The following is an 18,271-nucleotide window of genomic DNA, read 5'->3' as shown; positions in this document are numbered from 1 at the left end:
CAGCTTCCGAATCTTTGATAACAGATAGCACCCCCTCACTCGCCAACTTGTCATCGCCGTAGGTGTTACAGGCAAATACCAACTGCCGCTTTTCCATCTCGGCAGCTATCTTTTGCGATCTCTCATCCACTTGTTCTCCAAACAAAATTTCGAGGCCAACAGCAAGGCGCCAGGTTTCTAAAAGAAGTGGCTCCGCTCGCATCTCGCTTTCGAGCAAACTGGACACTGCCTTCATATTTCTCAGCCGCAGTTCCACCGCAACTAGGGCTTGGAGTATCTGAGAGTGCTGAGTTCTCGCCCTGCCGAGGCATTTTCTTAAGCTTGCTCGCGCAGCAAGAAGCTCCCATTCATGGTCAGCAGCGTCTACATATAAAAAAATAATACCACCAACAGTCAGAATTGTTGGAAGGTTTAGCAAGCTACGTATTACGATTTGCGTACCTGAGAAAGCAAGCGAGAACTCTGAGGATAGCGCTAATGAATCGGTGAAAGACGCATAAAAGGTAGTCTGCTCCGGGCCAGCTACTGCAGCAAGACATAGCCGGAAAATCTCGATATTGACATCGTATGTAATCAATTGATGCCGCTCCGGATACAGGCAACCGCACACAGCGTCTTCGACAGCGTTTCTCTCCATGTCATCCTTAATTTGTTTGGAGACCTGGCGCAACATCTCAGCCTCCACACTCATTTCACCAACGTACTTGCGAAACAATTTTGCCAACCCTGCTTGGTGCTCTCGCCACGGAGAGCTACCAACGTCTTCTTGCTGAAGCAGATCCACTTCAAAAACGAAACGTTGCATCCAAGCGAGCTGCCGCGCTTCGAGTGATAAGGAGCCAAAGTGAGACGAGCTCAAAACCATTTGCAGTCCGTCAACAGCGGCGGATGGTTCCAGCAAGATGCCCATTAAAAGGCAGATATCCAATGCCACGTAAATATCTGTTCGTGGGCTCTCTTGCTGTTCCAAGACGCTCTTTTGGCTCATGTCACGGTGCAGCACTGAAAGCTGGCCCATCCAAGCATCCAGCAAAGCATCCAACAGCGCATTTAACGCACGCGCTTTGGATATGTTACTGGTGTCGCGCATAATGTCTTGAATAAACTTCTCCACCTTGTTCGTATCAACTTTCAAAAGGCACGCTAGACGCTGCATAACGTCTGGAAATGCCTTGTCCAGCGCACTCACAAGCGCTGAAGACTGTCGGCAAGCAAATAAATAGTGATGAAGGGCCTCTGGAAACAGACCTTGAGAATCCTGATTCATCATCGTGTGCATTATTTGATGCGCCTGCTGCTCGCCGCTCGGCTTATCCATCAATAGTTTCGCCGCAGTGTGCGACGCAACAGGGAATCGCTTAATCATGTCCAATTTGTCGTCAAGAAATGTTTTCAGGGGCTCGTCTCTCTCTCCACCCTCGTCTTGAAGGGACAATAAAAGCATCCAATTACTCAATACGACACCGCCAGTCTCCTGTACTCCATGACACTTGCTCTGATACGTTTGAAATGCAAGATCATACGTCACAAAAACTTGATCGAAACCATCTTTGTCAACGGTGCTATGGTGACTCTCGAGAGATTCAATAGTGTAAGCCATCTTTTTGATCGGGACAGCCTCGTAACTGCTTGCAGCAACCCAGTGCTCGATAATTTTGGGCATCTCGTTGAAAAGCAAGGCATGAGCGAAAACCAGACATATCACCACTGTTTCATCGCCGCGTAGTTGGCTACGCACCATTTTGCACCATCCAAATTCTGAACTTGTATCACCAATCTGCAGAAGCGCCGAAAGAAGCTCGAGAACGCGTTTTGTGGCGCCAGCACGCCACAACTTGATACACAGATGGAAGCATATCGCCGTCAACAGAATAGATAGCTCCTTTTTGGGGCTTGGGTCGGAGGCTTGTCCATCTTCACCTGAGTTCACTCGTGCAAGATGCTCTAGTAACCTCCAATAAATACCTTCTGCCATGCCCACCGAGTCAAAATCATACGTCGAGACATACCGAAGCCACAGCACATGAGAACTTGGAAGAAATTGAACGGCTTGCTCGACCGTATCGATCTCTGTCTGCTTGCTGGTAACTTGGCCGCATAGATGAAGATATAGCAACCACAATGCTTCACAGTATGCGTTGGCTTCGATTTCTAAAGCTCGAGAAAGTGTGTGCAAGCACCGTTTTAAATTTGACTCCTCGATATTCAGCTTCCGAGAAGTCCCGCTTCGATACATAACATTGAGCTCCTTGCAAAGAAAAACGAGCTGCTGCTGCAAGCGAGCATTGTCAGAAAGGTTTGCGGCTTCGTCACTGCAAGCAGAAAATAGGGCGTAGTCGTAAGAGCGACGCACTGTTTGCAGGATAGCAGTATTTACGTACCTTAGCTCAACATCAAGCTCGAGGTGGTAGATGGCCAAAAGAAGCCACGCATCGGTGGCATTTGGATCCTCCTCAACCTTTTTCTGCAGCGAGTCACCATATAGATTTCTTGACTCGATATCATCGAAGTATCGGGCGTCTCCAACAACAGGAAGCTCCTCTCGGTTAGCAAGCACAATAAAATCGTCGTTGCTCTCTTCAGCGTTGTCATCTCTTCGTTGAATGTCTTGCACCATGGGCGGATCAGGTTCGGATGCAGACAGGGATGTATCTATCGCAGTTGCACCAGTATTCGTCTCAGCCAACTACGTTTAATCAAAGCGTCAAAACAGTTTTCGTTCATCCATTGCATTTTGAATACAAAAATGGCACTTACCACCGAGGAAGGCTGGGAGGCGGATATCACAGGCCATTTGCTCATGATTCGTCCTCGAAACTCGGCGAAAGAAATCAGCAATTGGTCCATTCCTTCCGTTTGCAGTAACCGTGCATCGCCGTCAGCATCAGTGCTGTCACCAGTGTTGTTGGTACTACCCAGCACTGGTTGATAATCTTTGAGGTGATAATTCGAGCAGTTCCTATCGTTGCAGACTCCGTTCAGCTCATAGTGGCACAAAATCCTAAACGAAAAATAACACCATCAGATTGCAATAGTAAAAAGTGGGGTATAGCACCATTGATACGTACTTCATTGGATCGAGCCTCTTCGCAACAGCTGAATGGAGCGAGCCGACATCCCGTAGTTGCATTACGACGGATTCGCTTGCCACTGAGAATGGCTTCGCATGTTTTGACGAGAAAAAATTGCCACGGGAACTACGGGGACGATTCACTTCATCCAGTCTTGGAGAGAGGCTATTGCTTGGTTCAATTCTATTGGCTTGGTCACGAAGCCATCCCTCCATTTTATCGAATACACTGGCGATTTGACCGTACGACTGGTATGGAAAACGTTTCGTATAGCCGGGCATTGAGCCCTTTGGGGGGTTAACTCCCACGCAGGCGGAGAGAATAGTTGAGAGTGTGGCAGAGTTAGGTGATGTCACGACACATGCGCCCAGCAAACTTGCCAGAAACTGTTTTTGCCGTCGACTGTTGATCGCCACCGTACTGCTTAGACACTTTTTCTCCATCCAGAGCAAATTGCATGCATCAACAACAACTTGCTTCTCAACATCAATGAGTGCCTGGATACGATCTATCACATAGCAATACGTTAGTACAGGTACGGCGACGAGAGTGCGGATTTCAGAAATAAGGAAGAGTACCTTACCCGCTTGAGAAGATGAAAAAGTCGGTATCTTAAAAGATTGGCGCCCTGGTTGCCAACAAACTGGTTCTCCTCGTGTGCTGCGTGACAATGGATCCGGCGCTTGTTTACTTCCAACAGTGCTGACCAGCGCTATCGAAGGCTCCAGCAGCGAGCTGTCCATAACTTCGCCTGATTGCTTTCCCGTATAGATATTGAATTCCTGCTCCAGCCTCTCTCTCGAGATCACCTTTTGACAAAACAACATTCAAACCCATTAGATGGCAGTTTGCACCATGAGCAGTTCGATTATAACTTCGTTAGTTACCGTTCCCGTTTGCACGAGATGGCGCAATGCAATACGAAAGCACGCAGCTGCAGCCAACTCTGGAGTTTCAACATCTAGATTTGATCCAGCAGCAACTACACATAAACATATATCAAACACAAAAACGTTAGCCGTTTATCAGTTCGACTCACGGCCACAAATCCACATTCCACAGTTCTCACAATGATGCATCTCAGGAGCAGAAGGCGCAGCTTCATCTTTTCTTGTGCCCACGTCAACCTTCTTGCTCGGTTGGCTATCATTTGCCTCTTTCTCTCGCTTCCGCTTGGTCGATTGAGACCTTTGCGCGTTTCTCGCCAGCAACTGCTTTAGGTTCCTCGCCAGCACGCTCGCCGCCTGCTGCTGCTTCTGTAAATTCAAAAAGCACCGCAACAAATACAAGAAAACATTAGCACTATAAGCTACCGCAATCTGGAGCTTTTTTTACGAGGTTTTATACGTATCCCACGGACCTCTTGGGCTGCCAGCGCTCTGGCTTGGAGCTCCTTCAGCTCCTTCTTCCGAGCCAGAGCTGCAGTCGCGGCTGCAGCCTTCGCCTCTTTATCCTCGTTCGTTTGGGCGCTGGCCGTTGACGTTTCCGTCTCGTTATTGGCCGTAGCCCCCTCGTTTTGGTCACCCTTCGATTTTTTGGCATGTTGAAGCTCGAGCAGCTTCAGAAGCTTCTCCTGGCGCGTCATGGCCTGCTGACGCTTGGCAATCCAGCGCTGCCGCTCCTCCTTCAACTCGCGCATACGCTCCGCCGCCGTTTGCGCTGCGTCGGAGGCGACGGAGCCCTCGGCGGCCGCCGCCGCGGCGCTTGCCTCGCGCCCCACCTCCATCCGCATTGACAACTGTGGAATCTGCCCAGCTGGTGTGGCGAACACGAAATTCGGAGTGATGTTCATGTATTTCCAGCCAATCAGCGTTTGCAACCTTTCGCGGCCGAGGATCGCACTTGCAGTCCTTAAGATCGAGCATCGAGAGCATGTCGGGCGTGCAAGTCGTCGCTGGAGGCAACCCGCGCAAGGGCGCGATGGATGTGGATGAGCGGGACCAGTGCATCCGCGGTGAGTACAGTGAAGGTGGGGGAAAGCGCGGAGAACGGGGCTAATGGGGCTTGTTTGGTATTATATTCAGACATTGTGAGCTGGTTCCAGCGCAAGGCGGATCTCGAGCCTGCAGTGGAGAAGAACGCTGGTAAGGGCGTGCGAGGAGAATCTGACAATATGTGACAGGACAGGATGGAAAGCATTGATGTGGTCTCTGAGTGGCGTAGATATTGAGGCGCTGGAGAAAACATTGGGCATGGAGATTCCGGAGGTTGGTCCTTTGACAAGCGATCGTACAAACGCAGTAACCACTAACGAAGTAACTACCGGTAGGAGCTACGCAGCCTGCTGACAACCCAGAGCGGTGGGATCTGGTTCGACGACTACAAGGTGGGGCTCTTTTTTTTTGAGGGGGGGGGGGGTAGTCGTGTGATAACTGACACTATGCTTCGTGTCTTGACAGTCACTCTCGGCCGATGTAGGTTTTAAGCCATGCTGGGGAGTTGTTGATGCTTCTTTTTATTAACAGTATCATGCAACGAACAGGATATCATCAACAAAGCGGAATCGCTGGGGTCTATCAAGGGTTGGGAGTCTTTGTTCATTCCGTTTGCAGCAAATGTTGACGGTGGCGCGCTCATCACCGATACAAGCGCCAGGAACGCTGTCTTTGAGTTCAACGAAGACGGCAAAGGTGATCGGCCTCTTGCGCCAACGTTGCTCGAGTATCTCGAGAAGTACAGGAACCGGCTTTTGTCCGGTAAGTTCGATTTCGTCGAGGACGTCGGACTGGTCGAACGCTCGCGAAAGTAGCAAGCGAAATCACCTGCGGCTTTACACAAGGGCTATGAAGTTTCCATATGCCAACTGCCGAATTTAATTCCAACCTTTCCATTGAATCCACACATAACTGACTGGAGCATTGCAACACGAGTTCATGAATAATTCATTCAACCGGTTCTACGTGTAGCTATGACATGCTCTTAATGTTCATGCGCTTCATACCGGTTCCTGATTTTTCCATTTCACTAGCATCAGAATCGAATGCGCCCTCGTTTCGTTCTTCATCTTTGAGAAGACGGTAGTGACGGCGCCGCAAAAACCAACCGAACATCGACACGAAAAAGCCCAGCACGAGCATTGTTCCGACGAGGCCAGCGACAGAGATGTCTTCGGCACCCCCTGCAACAGTTTGATCAGCAATGGAGAAGCTTAATTTCGCACCGTTCGGCTCAATACGACGAGCAAACGTGCCCATGGACCGTAAGATACTCGTTTCGTTGCCTAACTGGTCTTGCAAGTTTTCGACGATGTCATTCAGCGACTTCTCGCCTACCCGAGATGCCGGGAGAATTTGGAAGAAAACAACGATGCTGCCGCGTTCAAGCGCCGTAATTTCCAGTCGTGAGCGCGGAATTTGTAGCGCAGAAGCGACCTCGGTGGTGAAAGCAAATTCGAATGCTTCCACAGCTGTAGGTGAGAAAAGCACCTCATCGTAGCTCATTTCAACTTCGTACTTCACGACTACCCGTTTCGAACCGCATTCAATCCCGTTGCAGATATCGGTGACAGACGGCTTGGTGTCCGTACAAAACTCCTCCGACGGGGCCTTCTCGTTAGTCGAAAGGTCAAAGCACACCGCATCACGCGTCCGCCTCCCGCCACCGCAACCACTATCACATTCACTCCATTCTGTAGCTCTCCAGACATATTGCGCCCCATCCTCACTCGTCTTCGCACTGCAATCTGGAGGACCATATCCCGGTCGGCAAATGCATACAGCGTCCAAAGAGTACTCGTCGATAGCAGTGTTGCTGGCTTTCAAGTGAGAAGATAGAGCACGCATTTGACGATGTTTGGGAGACTTCTCGTTGTGGTAATTGGGGAAACACGTGCCATGGCCGGAGCACGAGAGTCGTTCACACAAATCAGGCGGGTGGAGCGGACTCACCGCTAACGACTTGGCAGACCACACTGAGAATCCGTTCACGTTGTGTGCACGCACTTTAAAGGTATACGAACGTCCATTCACCAGTGGCTCCACAACTGTCGACGTTGGCACTGACTCCACGGCACCAGTTGAGACGCTTGTGTTTCCAGCGTGGTTGACAACGTTTACAGAAGCCGAGGTAACCCTTTGAGTCCCCACCAGAACGTTGTCTTCCTCATCAAACCAACCCACTTCGTACGCGGTAATAGAGTCCAGACCATCGTCATCCGGCGCCTTCCAAGTCACAGCAGCGCGTCCATCAAACGCGACGGCATTCACGAGGGTCGGATTGGACGGGACACCATGCATCTCCTCAGCCGGCTCAGTTGGAATTGGTGCGTCGTGCGACGATGAGCCCACCACAACTTCAGATGCTGCACTACTGGCCGTCTCTTCCTGAGCTGTTAATCCACTTGGTGCCACGGCACTCGCTTTCGTCGCTGACAGCACCAGCAAAGGCTCCGTCACCAGGGGGTAAGCCATGATCTCAACCTTGTCCAGACTTCCATCACCTGAAGCAACACCAGCGACGATTTCAGTACCAGCGCTCCCCGTGCCAGGATCTGTAGGGAAGCGAATCTCGACAGTGGCGTCGGAGCTTGATGCAGGTCCAGCAGCGTGCTGGTGGTGGGATATACTCCCGGAGCCATCGCCAACGGAAAACTCCACGAAAGCGCTTCCGCTGCCACTTGAGCTTGATCGATACGATGTAGCAGCAGTTAGACCACATAGCAGTGTCAGAACGACCGCACAGCGCCAGCCTTGGCCCAGTCGGCGGGGAAGAGCTCCCATCGGGAACAGGACGAAGAGAAATATACTGAGTGACGCAGACTAGATTTGATTCAACCAATCACGTGAGCTATTCTAGTTAGTGGCATTTGATTGGCTACCCAAGGTGGGGCGACCCTGCCTTAAGGGTAGGGCCCTAACTTGAAGTGGCGCTCAGGGTATGCTGTCAGTTGCGCAGAGTGCTGCACGAATGACCTGGTTGTCGTTTCCCGCCGGAGTACGCCCCCCAAACACGTACATCGCGTCATTATAAACTACCGCCCGGTGCCAAGCACGAGGGATAAGAGGTGGGTCACTTTTGACCAACTTCCACGTCGGAAGAACGTCGCCTGCATGAAAAACCGCACAAACGTTAAGACACGAGATCTTAATCGGCGGCGCTGGCGAGGGGGACTTACCAGTGCCGACATCTAGCACGTACGCATCACCTTTCAAACAACCCGTGTTGCCTCCGTAAATAATCAGTTGAGAGCCAATACTGGCGCCGGAGTGGGTATAACGCGGCGCTGGTCCGCCTCCAAGTGTCTCCACTGTGCGCCACACGCAGTTGATATCGCTCTCAGTAATGCTCTCTGCAAGAAACACGTCTGCGTTAGATGGGTGGCTTCGGCCAAATGCAGAAGCTTACCGAGACTTACCAATTTCGAATACAAATAGTTGACCTCGCCGGTATTTGCCGTCGTATCCGCCGAATATGTACATGCGGTCTTTGATGACACACGCCGAATGAGTCGAAGACTGGCCTGGAATATCACCACGAGGATTGAGTTCTACCCAAGTCGGGGTTTCTGTGTCTGCGAGAACGAAATAACATAACGCGCGTTAGAACTGTGTCCACGGCAGATACACAAACTATAGAAAGACGAACCAAATCGTAGAGCAAAGGTATCGCTGAGCCGCTGTGGGTGTCCATAGCCTCCATACAAAATCACCATACCATGCAGTACTGTCAGCGAGTACCAGTACCGCATCGATGGTGGCGTTCCAGTCACTTTGATCTTCTCCCACTTCCAATCTCCAGACTCTATGAGGACAAGGAAACAACACAGAATTGTAAGCTTTGGCCCGTAAAACCCATTCATAACAATTATAATATGACAGCGCAGCGTACTGAGATTGAGCGCGTGGAGTTCAGTTAGAAATTTGCCGTCCATGGTGCCTCCGATGGCATATAGTGTGTCTCCAATGATAAATATCTGTAGAAGGTGTCCCGATGGTGGAGGAGTACCGCTAATCGGCGGTTGGATCCAATGAGGCGTACGATTCGTTGCAAGATCCAGAATATGGAGGTCGTTCAGCCGCAACTTGCCAACGATCCCGCCTACAACAATCAGAAGACTCTCATACAGCGCCAGCCCGCAGTCATACCGCGGGTCTGGGGGAGCTCCCTCTGTTTTGATCGTTCCCCACTCTAAATGAGCGATCGGCAGCTCTTCGCGTTTAATCTTTCGCGATCTCGCTTTCCGCTTGCCGGTCTGACTCGTGGGAGTTCGAGTACCTCTTGCGCTAACAACCTCTTCAGTGACAGGAGGACGGCTGAATGGACAACCACTCGTCTTTCGGAAGGATATTCGCTCCGATCGCGGTGGCCCTGGAACAAAGCTACCACTTAGAGAAGTTCTCGCCGCAACGGCAGGCGATGGGCGTTCGGAATCCGAAGACACCAAATCTGCGAGGTCGATAACATCGTCAATGTCGCTAAGATTGTCCAGCTGAAGTGACGCATCGCCTGAGCTTGGCAGTAGATCATAATGCGCTCTACTCCCACCAAGGCTTCCAGATACTGGCATACTACCAGGATAGCCATTGCTGTGATGAATACCGGACAACGAAGCGAGCTACCAACATGAAAAAAGCACGACTATACCATCAGGCACCTGACAACCCACGCTCCTGCAAGGTCATAATGCTCTACTTACTGGGACGTGGAGGTCTTGCCTCGTTCCAGCGTAAGCGTAGCTCGTCGTCGGCATCTCCATCGCTGGAGCGGCTGGCAGATCACTTTTCCCAGCTTTAAAGATCTGCTGAGCTTGACACAACGGACAATCACCCAGCGCAGCGAACGACTGCTGCATGCAGTAGAAGCACAGCACATGGCCGCAGTCCTGGTGGACGGGCACTTGCGTCACGCGGAGGCAGATCGGGCACGAGACGCTCTGCGCAGCCGGTGAGAGCTGCAGGTGCACGTTGTACGAGGTCTCGAAGCTGTCCCACGCACCGTCGTCCGCCTGGAAGTGGCCCGACGCGAAGAACTCCTCGTCCGTGTTGGGCTCTGCGGTTTTCTCCTCTCTGTCGTCCGCCTGGCGACGAGCGTCTTCGTCGCCTCCACCTGCCTCCTTGTCCAAGTGAGCGTCAAAGCCGCCGCTGTGATTAGCGCCACCGTCCCCCGCGGCCAGCGATGTGCCAGCGCTCATCAGACGCCTCATTCTGTGCCCCGCAGAAGGCCCAGCCGCGGGAGAACACCAGTGGCGTGCCTCCGAGACCGTACTGCCTCTCCTGGCGCTGATTGGTTGAAAAGTGCCCCTTCGAACACGCGAAATCAGCGACAAACACGGCATTTTGGAGGAGTGTAGCCATTTGTGTGAACACGCAGATATCATTTCGAAACACGACATTTCGGTGTTTGATGTACGGTCGATAACAGTTTTGAGCATTAGGAAAAGCAACATGCAAGCCAGAACTTCATGCAAGTGAGTTGTTGCACTCACGAAGAGTCCTCGTCGTCAATCGTGAGCATGTTCTCCGGGTCGTCGCAGTCGTCGCCGATCGGGCAGTTGACGTCGTCGTCGGGCATGTGGTACAGACACTTGCTGATGAGGAATTCCTGGCGGTACTTTTGCACCGTCACGTCTTCGGGCACGTCGTCGATGCAAACCTCAAGGAAATACTTGAACAGGAACATACCTCCGATGAATATCGAGAACATCCACACGCGAGCCGACGTGTCCAGGTGGTTGAAGAAGTCACCAGTGAACACTACCACGGCGGCGTTGGTGCACACCGAGATGGCTGCAAAAGCCTGTAGCACAAGGTACCAGTACCCCATACTGCGCACATTACGCGGGCGTGGGCGGCGCGACTCGAAAATGAGGCGGTATGCGTCCAGACGAATTTCGAAGTAGTTATTCACGTACGATAGCAGAGGCGCGAACGGAAACGCCACAACGAACATGGTCGTGAAGCCAAACTGGAGCGCCATCTCAGTGTAGTCATCGAACGTGCCATGCCAGTCGTACTGAGCCATGAAAAGCTCGCGCTCAGCGTCAGACTTCTTGTAGTCGTCCAAGTGACCCAATAGACGATACTTGCTCATGTACACGAACAAGCGCGGGATGGCAACCTCGGTAATGTTGCCGACGAACAGTCGAGAGCAGAACACGATGGCGAGCATGTACTCGAGCTCATGCATGCAGCTGATATCGCAGCCTTCGAAGCCTTCCTTGAGGAACGCCACGTAGAAGAGACCCGCATAGTTGTTGACAAACTGGAAGATGACAGTCTTCACGATGAGACTGTTCTCGTACTCCATGTCCGTGCGATGGTTCTCCTGGTCCACGAGTACGATGGACACATAGTTGTAGATCTTCGTCATGATAGTAATCTGAACAACGTTTGCCAGAGAGGACACGATCGAGCCGTACTTGTAATCGTCCAAAACGAGCTTGTCCGAGTCGTTGCCCTTGGTAAGATCGTACGTCAGCATGAAAATCGACGAGACGATGACGAACACAATCAGAATCAGGAAGGAGATGACAACCCAACTGTAGGCCACACGCTTTAGCTTCTCACGCGGAGGGAAGTATCGTGTGGACTTGCCGTTGATGGGTGACGGGATGCGCTCGCCGTAAAACTGCGGCCGAAGGTTCACCGTCTCCGAGAAGTGTGCAGTTCCCCAACGAAGCGTCTCCCGCGAATTGAGTCGCTTCCAGTTCTCGAGGTAAATGGTCATCCAGATAGTCATGAAGGCACCAAAGATCGGCGAGATGTACGCAAACACGGTGTTGTAGTTGTCGTGAGGGATGGAGTAGCTCACAATGCCCGTGACGATGCCCACCAGAGTCGGATACAGCAGCCACTTGGTATAGTGCCCCAAGTACAGGAAGTAGAGCGCCACCTTGACGCCGAAGTACTGGCAGATGCGGTCGAAAGGCTGGTTCATGGGGGACGTGTTCCACACGATCCAGTGCTCCTTGAGATCCATCTTCTCCTCTTCCTCGTGCAACGGATAGGTCTCCACGATGATCCCCTCGTAGATCAGTCGGTCGATGTCTTGGCCGGCTCCTGTCTGGTGGTTGGTGATGATGTGCTCGATGAGGCTGATACGATCGGTGCTGGAGAAGAGCGAGCCGTTGGGGCCCTTCCTGGTGTAGAAGTGCTGCAAGTCGCGGGCCTGGAAGTACGGCGCGAAGATGTAGTCGAACGGCGAGTAGCGGTACGTCTGCTTCACGTCGCGGATCGGGAAGGGCGCGATGCCGTACTCGGGGATGCCGTTGAACGAGGCGCGGCGCAGCTCCTTCGGGTCCAGCTGCAGGTGCATCTTGAGGTACTCGGCCTCGCGCCGCATGAGCTCCTCGGGCGCGCGGATCTTGCAGAACACGAGTTCCTTCCCCACCGAGTAAAAGAGCCGTAGCCGCAGCCCTGCCCCACGCAGGCGCTTGATGATGGTGTCGCGCTCGTCGCTCACCTCGATCACATGCTTGGGCGGATTAGGGAAGACGATCACGTAGTCCCAGCGGCCGGACGCCTCCGCCGTGGACGTGCCGTAGTCCAGCGGCACGCGTAGGCGCACCTCGGCGGTCTGGGGCTGCGGGTACGGATCACTCATTTGGAAGATGCCACCTCCAGGAAGGATTTGGTGGGAGGGGCTGATTTTTATTGGATACTGTACTCGGGGGTACCCCTGCAATCAAGTTGTCCAGATCGGCTGGTGGCCCTAATTTCGGTACATCGGATACTTGCAGTGTTAGGCCACAGGTGGAACGGTGCACTCTGTACACATGGCCGGTGTGCCCTGGCATCGTCGGCCTCGCAACGTTGGCAAGGCCGCCCGACCCGCAGCCAACCAAATGGAGCTGCCCTTTATTGTGCAGATGCTGATCTTGAATCGGCGTGCGAGCTGCCGGCATGGTCAGTGGCATCCACTGAGTGGATGCCAGAATGGTCCAGAGCTGCAGGCGCAGCAATCTACACCGACATAGAGCCCGGAGCGGCACGCAGGAAACGCCGTGGCTACAGTGGTGAAGATAGGACTCGTGCGTGCGGCTACCTTGGTGAGCTGGTTGCACGAACGTTTCGGTGCTCCGAGCCGGCCCAAGCAGCGTCCGGCGTGACGTGCTCGTCACGAGTAATGGGCCATTATTTACTAATGACAGGTGTTACAGCCAGATATAGCCATAGCGAGCGCGCAAGCCGCGGGTTGAGGGCGAACGGATCTCCTCAATCTGGGTTTGCTGTACATGTATAAGATAATTTATCCTGCGAGCTACGGACCACGGTATGGTTCCCAGGCGGGCTGGGTCGGCCAGCCCTGTCGAGCTCTCCTCTTACCACACGAACGTCCTCGTCACCTCGCAGCCGGCGATAAGCGAGGCTGCTTGGTTGCCAGCGGAGCAGCAAATGGTGTCCGGCGATCGCGAAGGCGTCGCCCTGTATCACGCCGGGTGGTGTTGCTGCGACCGAGCTGCGCCAATGGTGCGCGGCCAACGCGCGTGACGAAGCAGAAGCCTTTTTCTGTTCGAAAAGTACGAAACGTACATCTGATATTATATATTTCTGTGAAAGAGGTTCTCACAGCGTGTTCTACACGTGCGATTTGCTGGGCAAATGCACCATAACCTCGTCAACCCGCTATCAGTGAACCTATCGGTTCACACGGGGTATCCGATTCCCGGGGCATGCTTCTCCCTCAAGAGTCATATGTCTGCCCGAAGTTCAGAAAGCCACTTCGCATGAATCTCAAGGTGCGCGTCGGCCATACGTTTGATGGCGCTCGAAGCTTCGCCTGCATTCGCGAATTCACTCCTCCGCGCGCATCGAATCTGTGGTGGCGCTCGGTGACAACGCCGCAGCCGCGAATTGAATCGGTCGCGATCGGTATTTAGTGCAGGGGGACAGGCAGGCAGGAATGAGCAGCGCGTCGTTCTCCAGCCTCGTGAAGCACCGCATGCGGCGCGGCAACAGCACCACCATCGCCAGCGACGCCAGCACGTTCCTCTCGAGCGTGTCCTCGCAGCGCGCCACCATGCTGGCGTCGCCGTCGCTGTCGTCGTCGTCCGAGACGCTCGAGGACTGGATGTACTGGCAGCGCGACGTCAACAACGCGCACTGCTGGACCAAGGTGTACGGCGTGCTGGACAACGAGTTCCTGTGGCTCTTCAAGGGCAACCACTCAAGCCGCACCATGTTCCTGCAGATCGCGGTCTCAAGCGTCGAAGTGTCGGGCGAGCGCCAGCTGCGGATCGTGGACCCCAACGGCGAGGACATGGAGATCTGGCTGCTGGACGAGGACAGCTTCGTCGCGTGGCGGCAGCGCCTGGAGGAGGCCGCGGCGCTCACCACGCAGTTCTTCCGCATCACCGAGATCGAGGCGCGCCGGCTGCCGCGCAACAGCGCCTATCGCGGCAGCCTCGTGACCTACCGCCGCGCCAGCAAGCGGGCGCGATACAAAGCCGCCATCGAGTGGATGGCCTCGCGCTGGAGGCAGACGTTCGTGCCGCCGACGCATTGAACCAAGCAGCAGCAGCAGCAACTATCGTCGCCCGGTCTGCCGCGGTCGATACAGCTGCGGCGCCGGGGCCCACCGCAGCATTTCTCAGACCCGACGCTGGTGGCGTCCACCGCGAGGTGTCTCAATTGGCACGCCGCCAAACGCCCGGACGCCCGGAGCTGTCGTTTCGACTTATTATCGTGGCTGTAGCCACCTCCTAACTATTTAACAGAACCTTTCCACACACAAAACGCTTCACTTGAGTCAACCTTGGCACGAATATTTCCTCGAGCCCGTCCTTGCTCGATTTGATTGCGGACGGAGGCATGAGTCGGCCGTAGGTTCAAGATTTGCCCTTGTCGTGTATTACGGTCCACGGCACCGGTCGTGGAAGGCATCAAAAGCCGACGCTCGGAGCAACTTTCTGCAAGTGAATTTACTGCCACGGCAGGCGTTCGTACATGCTGATGTGGGTGAGTTTGCCTTCCACTTTCAAACGCCGTCGATCGATCGCATCGATAGGGCCTGTGGGCGGTTTTCGTACTGGACGCGCTGGCCGCGCAGGGGTACCAAACCGTACACGGACTCGACAACAAGTCTAGATTTCCTATCCCCGTCTCGCCGCCTCGTTGTTGCATAGATTCCCGCTCACTTCATATTTTGCGGCGGAGCGGACCAAGATCATAGGGAGCCATGCGGCGATTGTCGTTGACGGCCATGCCGTCGCGCCGGCATAAGCAGCAGCAGAGGGCGAGCCTCAGCTCGGCGTGCGGCAAGTCCACGAGCAGCCTGCGCTCGACGTTCGGCAACTTCGGCATGATGTCGTCGCTCTCGGGCTCGCTGTCGTCGGACTCGCTCACGTCGCTCTCGACCGCCTCGAGCTCCTACGGGGGCTTCATGGAGGACTACGACGACTTGGACGAGGAGCTCGAGGACCAGGAGTGCTGCGAGCAGGGCTGGATGTACTGGAAGAAGGACACCGACTGCTGGCTCAAGATGTACGCGCGCCTGCGCAACGAGCTGCTGTGGCTCTCCAAGGGCGCGGACGACGTGGTGGCCGTCGTCCAGATCGCAGTCGCGGGCGTCCGGACCACGGACATCGGCGGCATCGTCGCCCGGGGCCCCGCCGGAGAGAGCATGGAGCTCTTCGCCTACGAGCGCGAGCGGACGAGCGACTGGATTGACGCACTGTACGTCGCGGCGCAGCTCACGCAGTCCTACGAGCGCTCCGTGGCGGCCGAGCCGGGGGAGACGGAGATGCCGCGCCGCGAGATCAAGGAGGTGGAGCAGGTGTACACGGGCACCCTCGTCATCTACAACAAGGAGCAGAAGAAGTCGCCCTGGAAACAGCTTCTGTCGACCAAGCGGCTGCGCGACGCGTGCCGCCGCCGACTTGAGAAGTTCGTAGAATTTGTACACACACCGGGCCTGACGGACGGCACGTAGAGCTCAATAGCTCGCAACTTATTTATCAAGCAAAAGTACATTGCAATTGCCCACGTGTAACCAGCCAGTCGCTTGCTTTTCCGTCTCCGCTATGCTATCATCATGTGGCAAATACTTCGAAGTATCATTTACGCATGTGCTTTGGCTGGCCCTGGCTAGCTCGCCTAAGAACGCACTCGCTTCGGTTCGGCGAGGGGGTCGACTCGACCGGCTTCAGGTTCAGCGAGCTGGTGTTGACCACCGGTCTAGAGATCGTGACGCCAGCGATATGTATGGTGATCGCTTGTTAGCACCAGTTTGGAGGTCATGGTTAATCCTGGAGCATCTTGGGCTTGCTTATCGTGTGGGTGGGGTTTCCTAACGATGACGCCCTCAACTCCTGCTGCGACGATCATTACAGGTACATGTACAGGTATGTCTGCTTGGACTCAGAGGGCGTCATCCTGGTTCCTGCGGATCCTCTTCGTCCTGGCGATGCAAAGTTGGGCTTTCCACGTGTTGATGGCTCGGGGGCAAGACAGGGGCAACACAGAGTCTGTGTCACAGACACCTTATGCGTCGACAGCCTACATGTCCTACAACAACTTCTCGACGTCCAAGGCGGCTTTGTGCGCGTAGAACTCATCGGCCCACCTCTTCATGTGCTGCTTCTCGGCGGCCCGGGCAGCTTTGACTGGCTCCGGGTCGAGCGGATTGCTGAACATGAGGTCGAGGTGGTGCGCACCACCGTCGATGAGCACGGCGACCACCGAGTCCGAGTAGTTCTGCAGCACACCCGTAGCTGAACATGGGTCGTAGTTCCCATTGCTGAAGACGATGTTGCTCGCAACCTCCAAGAATCGGCGTCCACCGAAGTGAATGGTTGGCCATGCAATGCGTGCATCGATTCCCCACTCTGCGTGACAGCTCGCATTGTCCGCAGTGTAATTCCACGGCGCATACCAAAACATATCCGCTACTCCGTCCGTTGTTGTTGGGCCGTACAACTCGGCGCAGTAGATATAGTCCCAGAAGTCGCTGTCTACAGCATCCTCGGCCGATGGCGCCTTCAACTGGAAGCATTCCTTGTCCTTCGTGCTGTTGTAGTACACCCCAATTGTCTTCGCAAAAGCTCGCAGCAGCTTGAAGTCGCCGTCTTCGGTCTCGTCGAAAGCATCTTGCAAGTGCGAGCAGGCCACTCGCATCGGATACGCAGGCAGCTCACTCACCCCGTTCATTATGTACGAAGAAGCATACGGGTAATTGCCCATAGCCATGGAATCGAACGAGTCTTTCGCCCACTGCATCACCGCGTCGATAGCTTCGTCCGTGTCTAGCGGAGTGTCCTCGCAGAGTACGAGCGCCTCTTTCAACTTCCGGCGGCCGCTGGTGGTTTTGCCAAAAGCTCTCATTGTCGGCCATGCTCGACGGACGTTAGGCACGCAGTTCTGAGCAGACCCGGCAGCAGGAGAAGCATCGAACGTTGTCACCTGCGAATATCCGCGAAGGTCATGCGCTACTTCATCACCGAAGTACGATAAGATGGGGGCGGACGCCGCGATGACGCCGTCAATAATGTGCGGGTACTTCATGCGGAACCAAGACCCCAACATGCCGCCGTACGAACCGCCGAAGCCAATCACCGGGATATCGCGCTGCCACTCCTCCTTCAAGCGCGTGATCAGCACCGCGTAGTCCGCCAGCGCCTGCTCCGTCGACAGGTAGCGCATGTGTTTGGTCACGTTCCTGCCGAACGGCACCGACTTGCCGAAGTAGCGGTGCTCCGCGAACACGAGCATGGCGCCGAACTCGTCGGCGTTCTCCCACATGAGGCCGGTGTGGTTGAGGTAGAGCTCGACGTCGGCCTCGTTGCCGACGTAGAAGAACATGACGCCTCCGGGCCGGAAGTGGCGGTCGCAGACGAAGTATCGTTGCAGGTAGGTGGGTGCCCCGACGTCGAAGTGGTCGAGCGTCTGCGTGAAGAACTTCTCGTCGCATTGCGCCAGCAGATTCGAGGGAGCGACGTCCACATTGAGCGTGGGCTGCTGATCCACGAAGTCGCTCGTGCGAACGGATACACTGCCCTTCCAGCTGAAGACCGTGGCGAGCAGCAGCATGGGAGTGAGCAGCAACCCCGCGGTCGCCAGTAGCAGGTGGTGCCTCCCGCGTAGCGCGCCTTCATCGTGGCGGAGAGGCTCTCGGCCCAGCAGTATCGGCGTCTTCTCCATCGAACTTCGTGCAGGAAGATAGCAAGATACCAGGTTGAAGCCTGGCTCGCTTCATCGACGGACCTATCTTACAGCATATAATCTGAATCCAAGTCGGTATCGAAGGTTCGAACAAATGCACCTCCT

General features: G+C 54.5%; 8 protein-coding genes across 8 annotated transcripts; 3 read left to right on the top strand and 5 right to left on the bottom strand.

Annotated features, from left to right (window-relative positions):
- Positions 1-436: 436 nt before the first annotated feature.
- PHYSODRAFT_479622 (hypothetical protein) lies at positions 437-2,617 on the bottom strand (the record flags this gene model as incomplete). Its single annotated transcript, XM_009523325.1, has 2 exons — positions 437-2,312; positions 2,382-2,617. Coding segments are annotated over 2 exons (2,112 nt in total), but the record flags the coding sequence as incomplete, so codon positions are not given.
- Positions 2,618-4,943: 2,326 nt separating this feature from the next.
- Positions 4,944-5,820, top strand: PHYSODRAFT_327248 (hypothetical protein; the record flags this gene model as incomplete). The annotated part of the gene is made up of 6 exons (XM_009523324.1): positions 4,944-5,025; positions 5,096-5,155; positions 5,235-5,278; positions 5,341-5,397; positions 5,471-5,485; positions 5,554-5,820. 6 exons carry the CDS (start codon positions 4,944-4,946, stop codon positions 5,818-5,820), a joined length of 525 nt encoding a protein of 174 aa, XP_009521619.1.
- A 157-nt stretch (positions 5,821-5,977) lies between these two features.
- Positions 5,978-7,789, bottom strand: PHYSODRAFT_312399 (hypothetical protein; the record flags this gene model as incomplete). Its single annotated transcript, XM_009523323.1, has 1 exon — positions 5,978-7,789. The coding sequence occupies one exon, from the start codon at positions 7,787-7,789 to the stop codon at positions 5,978-5,980; it is 1,812 nt and encodes a 603-aa protein (XP_009521618.1).
- Positions 7,790-7,922: 133 nt separating this feature from the next.
- PHYSODRAFT_350301 (hypothetical protein) lies at positions 7,923-9,861 on the bottom strand (the record flags this gene model as incomplete). The annotated part of the gene is made up of 7 exons (XM_009523322.1): positions 7,923-7,949; positions 7,973-8,115; positions 8,185-8,358; positions 8,425-8,580; positions 8,655-8,810; positions 8,898-9,569; positions 9,789-9,861. 7 exons carry the CDS (start codon positions 9,859-9,861, stop codon positions 7,923-7,925), a joined length of 1,401 nt encoding a protein of 466 aa, XP_009521617.1.
- Positions 9,862-10,490: 629 nt separating this feature from the next.
- Positions 10,491-12,611, bottom strand: PHYSODRAFT_327246 (hypothetical protein; the record flags this gene model as incomplete). Its single annotated transcript, XM_009523321.1, has 1 exon — positions 10,491-12,611. One exon carries the CDS (start codon positions 12,609-12,611, stop codon positions 10,491-10,493), a length of 2,121 nt encoding a protein of 706 aa, XP_009521616.1.
- A 1,199-nt stretch (positions 12,612-13,810) lies between these two features.
- Positions 13,811-14,513, top strand: PHYSODRAFT_345141 (hypothetical protein; the record flags this gene model as incomplete). The annotated part of the gene is made up of 1 exon (XM_009523320.1): positions 13,811-14,513. The coding sequence occupies exon 1, from the start codon at positions 13,911-13,913 to the stop codon at positions 14,511-14,513; it is 603 nt and encodes a 200-aa protein (XP_009521615.1). The 5' UTR covers positions 13,811-13,910.
- Positions 14,514-15,185: 672 nt separating this feature from the next.
- Positions 15,186-15,938, top strand: PHYSODRAFT_345140 (hypothetical protein; the record flags this gene model as incomplete). The annotated part of the gene is made up of 1 exon (XM_009523319.1): positions 15,186-15,938. One exon carries the CDS (start codon positions 15,186-15,188, stop codon positions 15,936-15,938), a length of 753 nt encoding a protein of 250 aa, XP_009521614.1.
- A 575-nt stretch (positions 15,939-16,513) lies between these two features.
- PHYSODRAFT_327243 (hypothetical protein) lies at positions 16,514-18,145 on the bottom strand (the record flags this gene model as incomplete). The annotated part of the gene is made up of 1 exon (XM_009523318.1): positions 16,514-18,145. One exon carries the CDS (start codon positions 18,143-18,145, stop codon positions 16,514-16,516), a length of 1,632 nt encoding a protein of 543 aa, XP_009521613.1.
- Positions 18,146-18,271: the final 126 nt, after the last annotated feature.

The sequence above is a fragment of the Phytophthora sojae genome, assembly GCF_000149755.1.
Source record: "Phytophthora sojae unplaced genomic scaffold PHYSOscaffold_2, whole genome shotgun sequence".
Lineage (NCBI taxonomy): Eukaryota > Oomycota > Peronosporomycetes > Peronosporales > Peronosporaceae > Phytophthora > Phytophthora sojae.
Note: the sequence above shows the minus strand (reverse complement) of the source record. Positions and strands in the feature narration are given on the sequence as shown.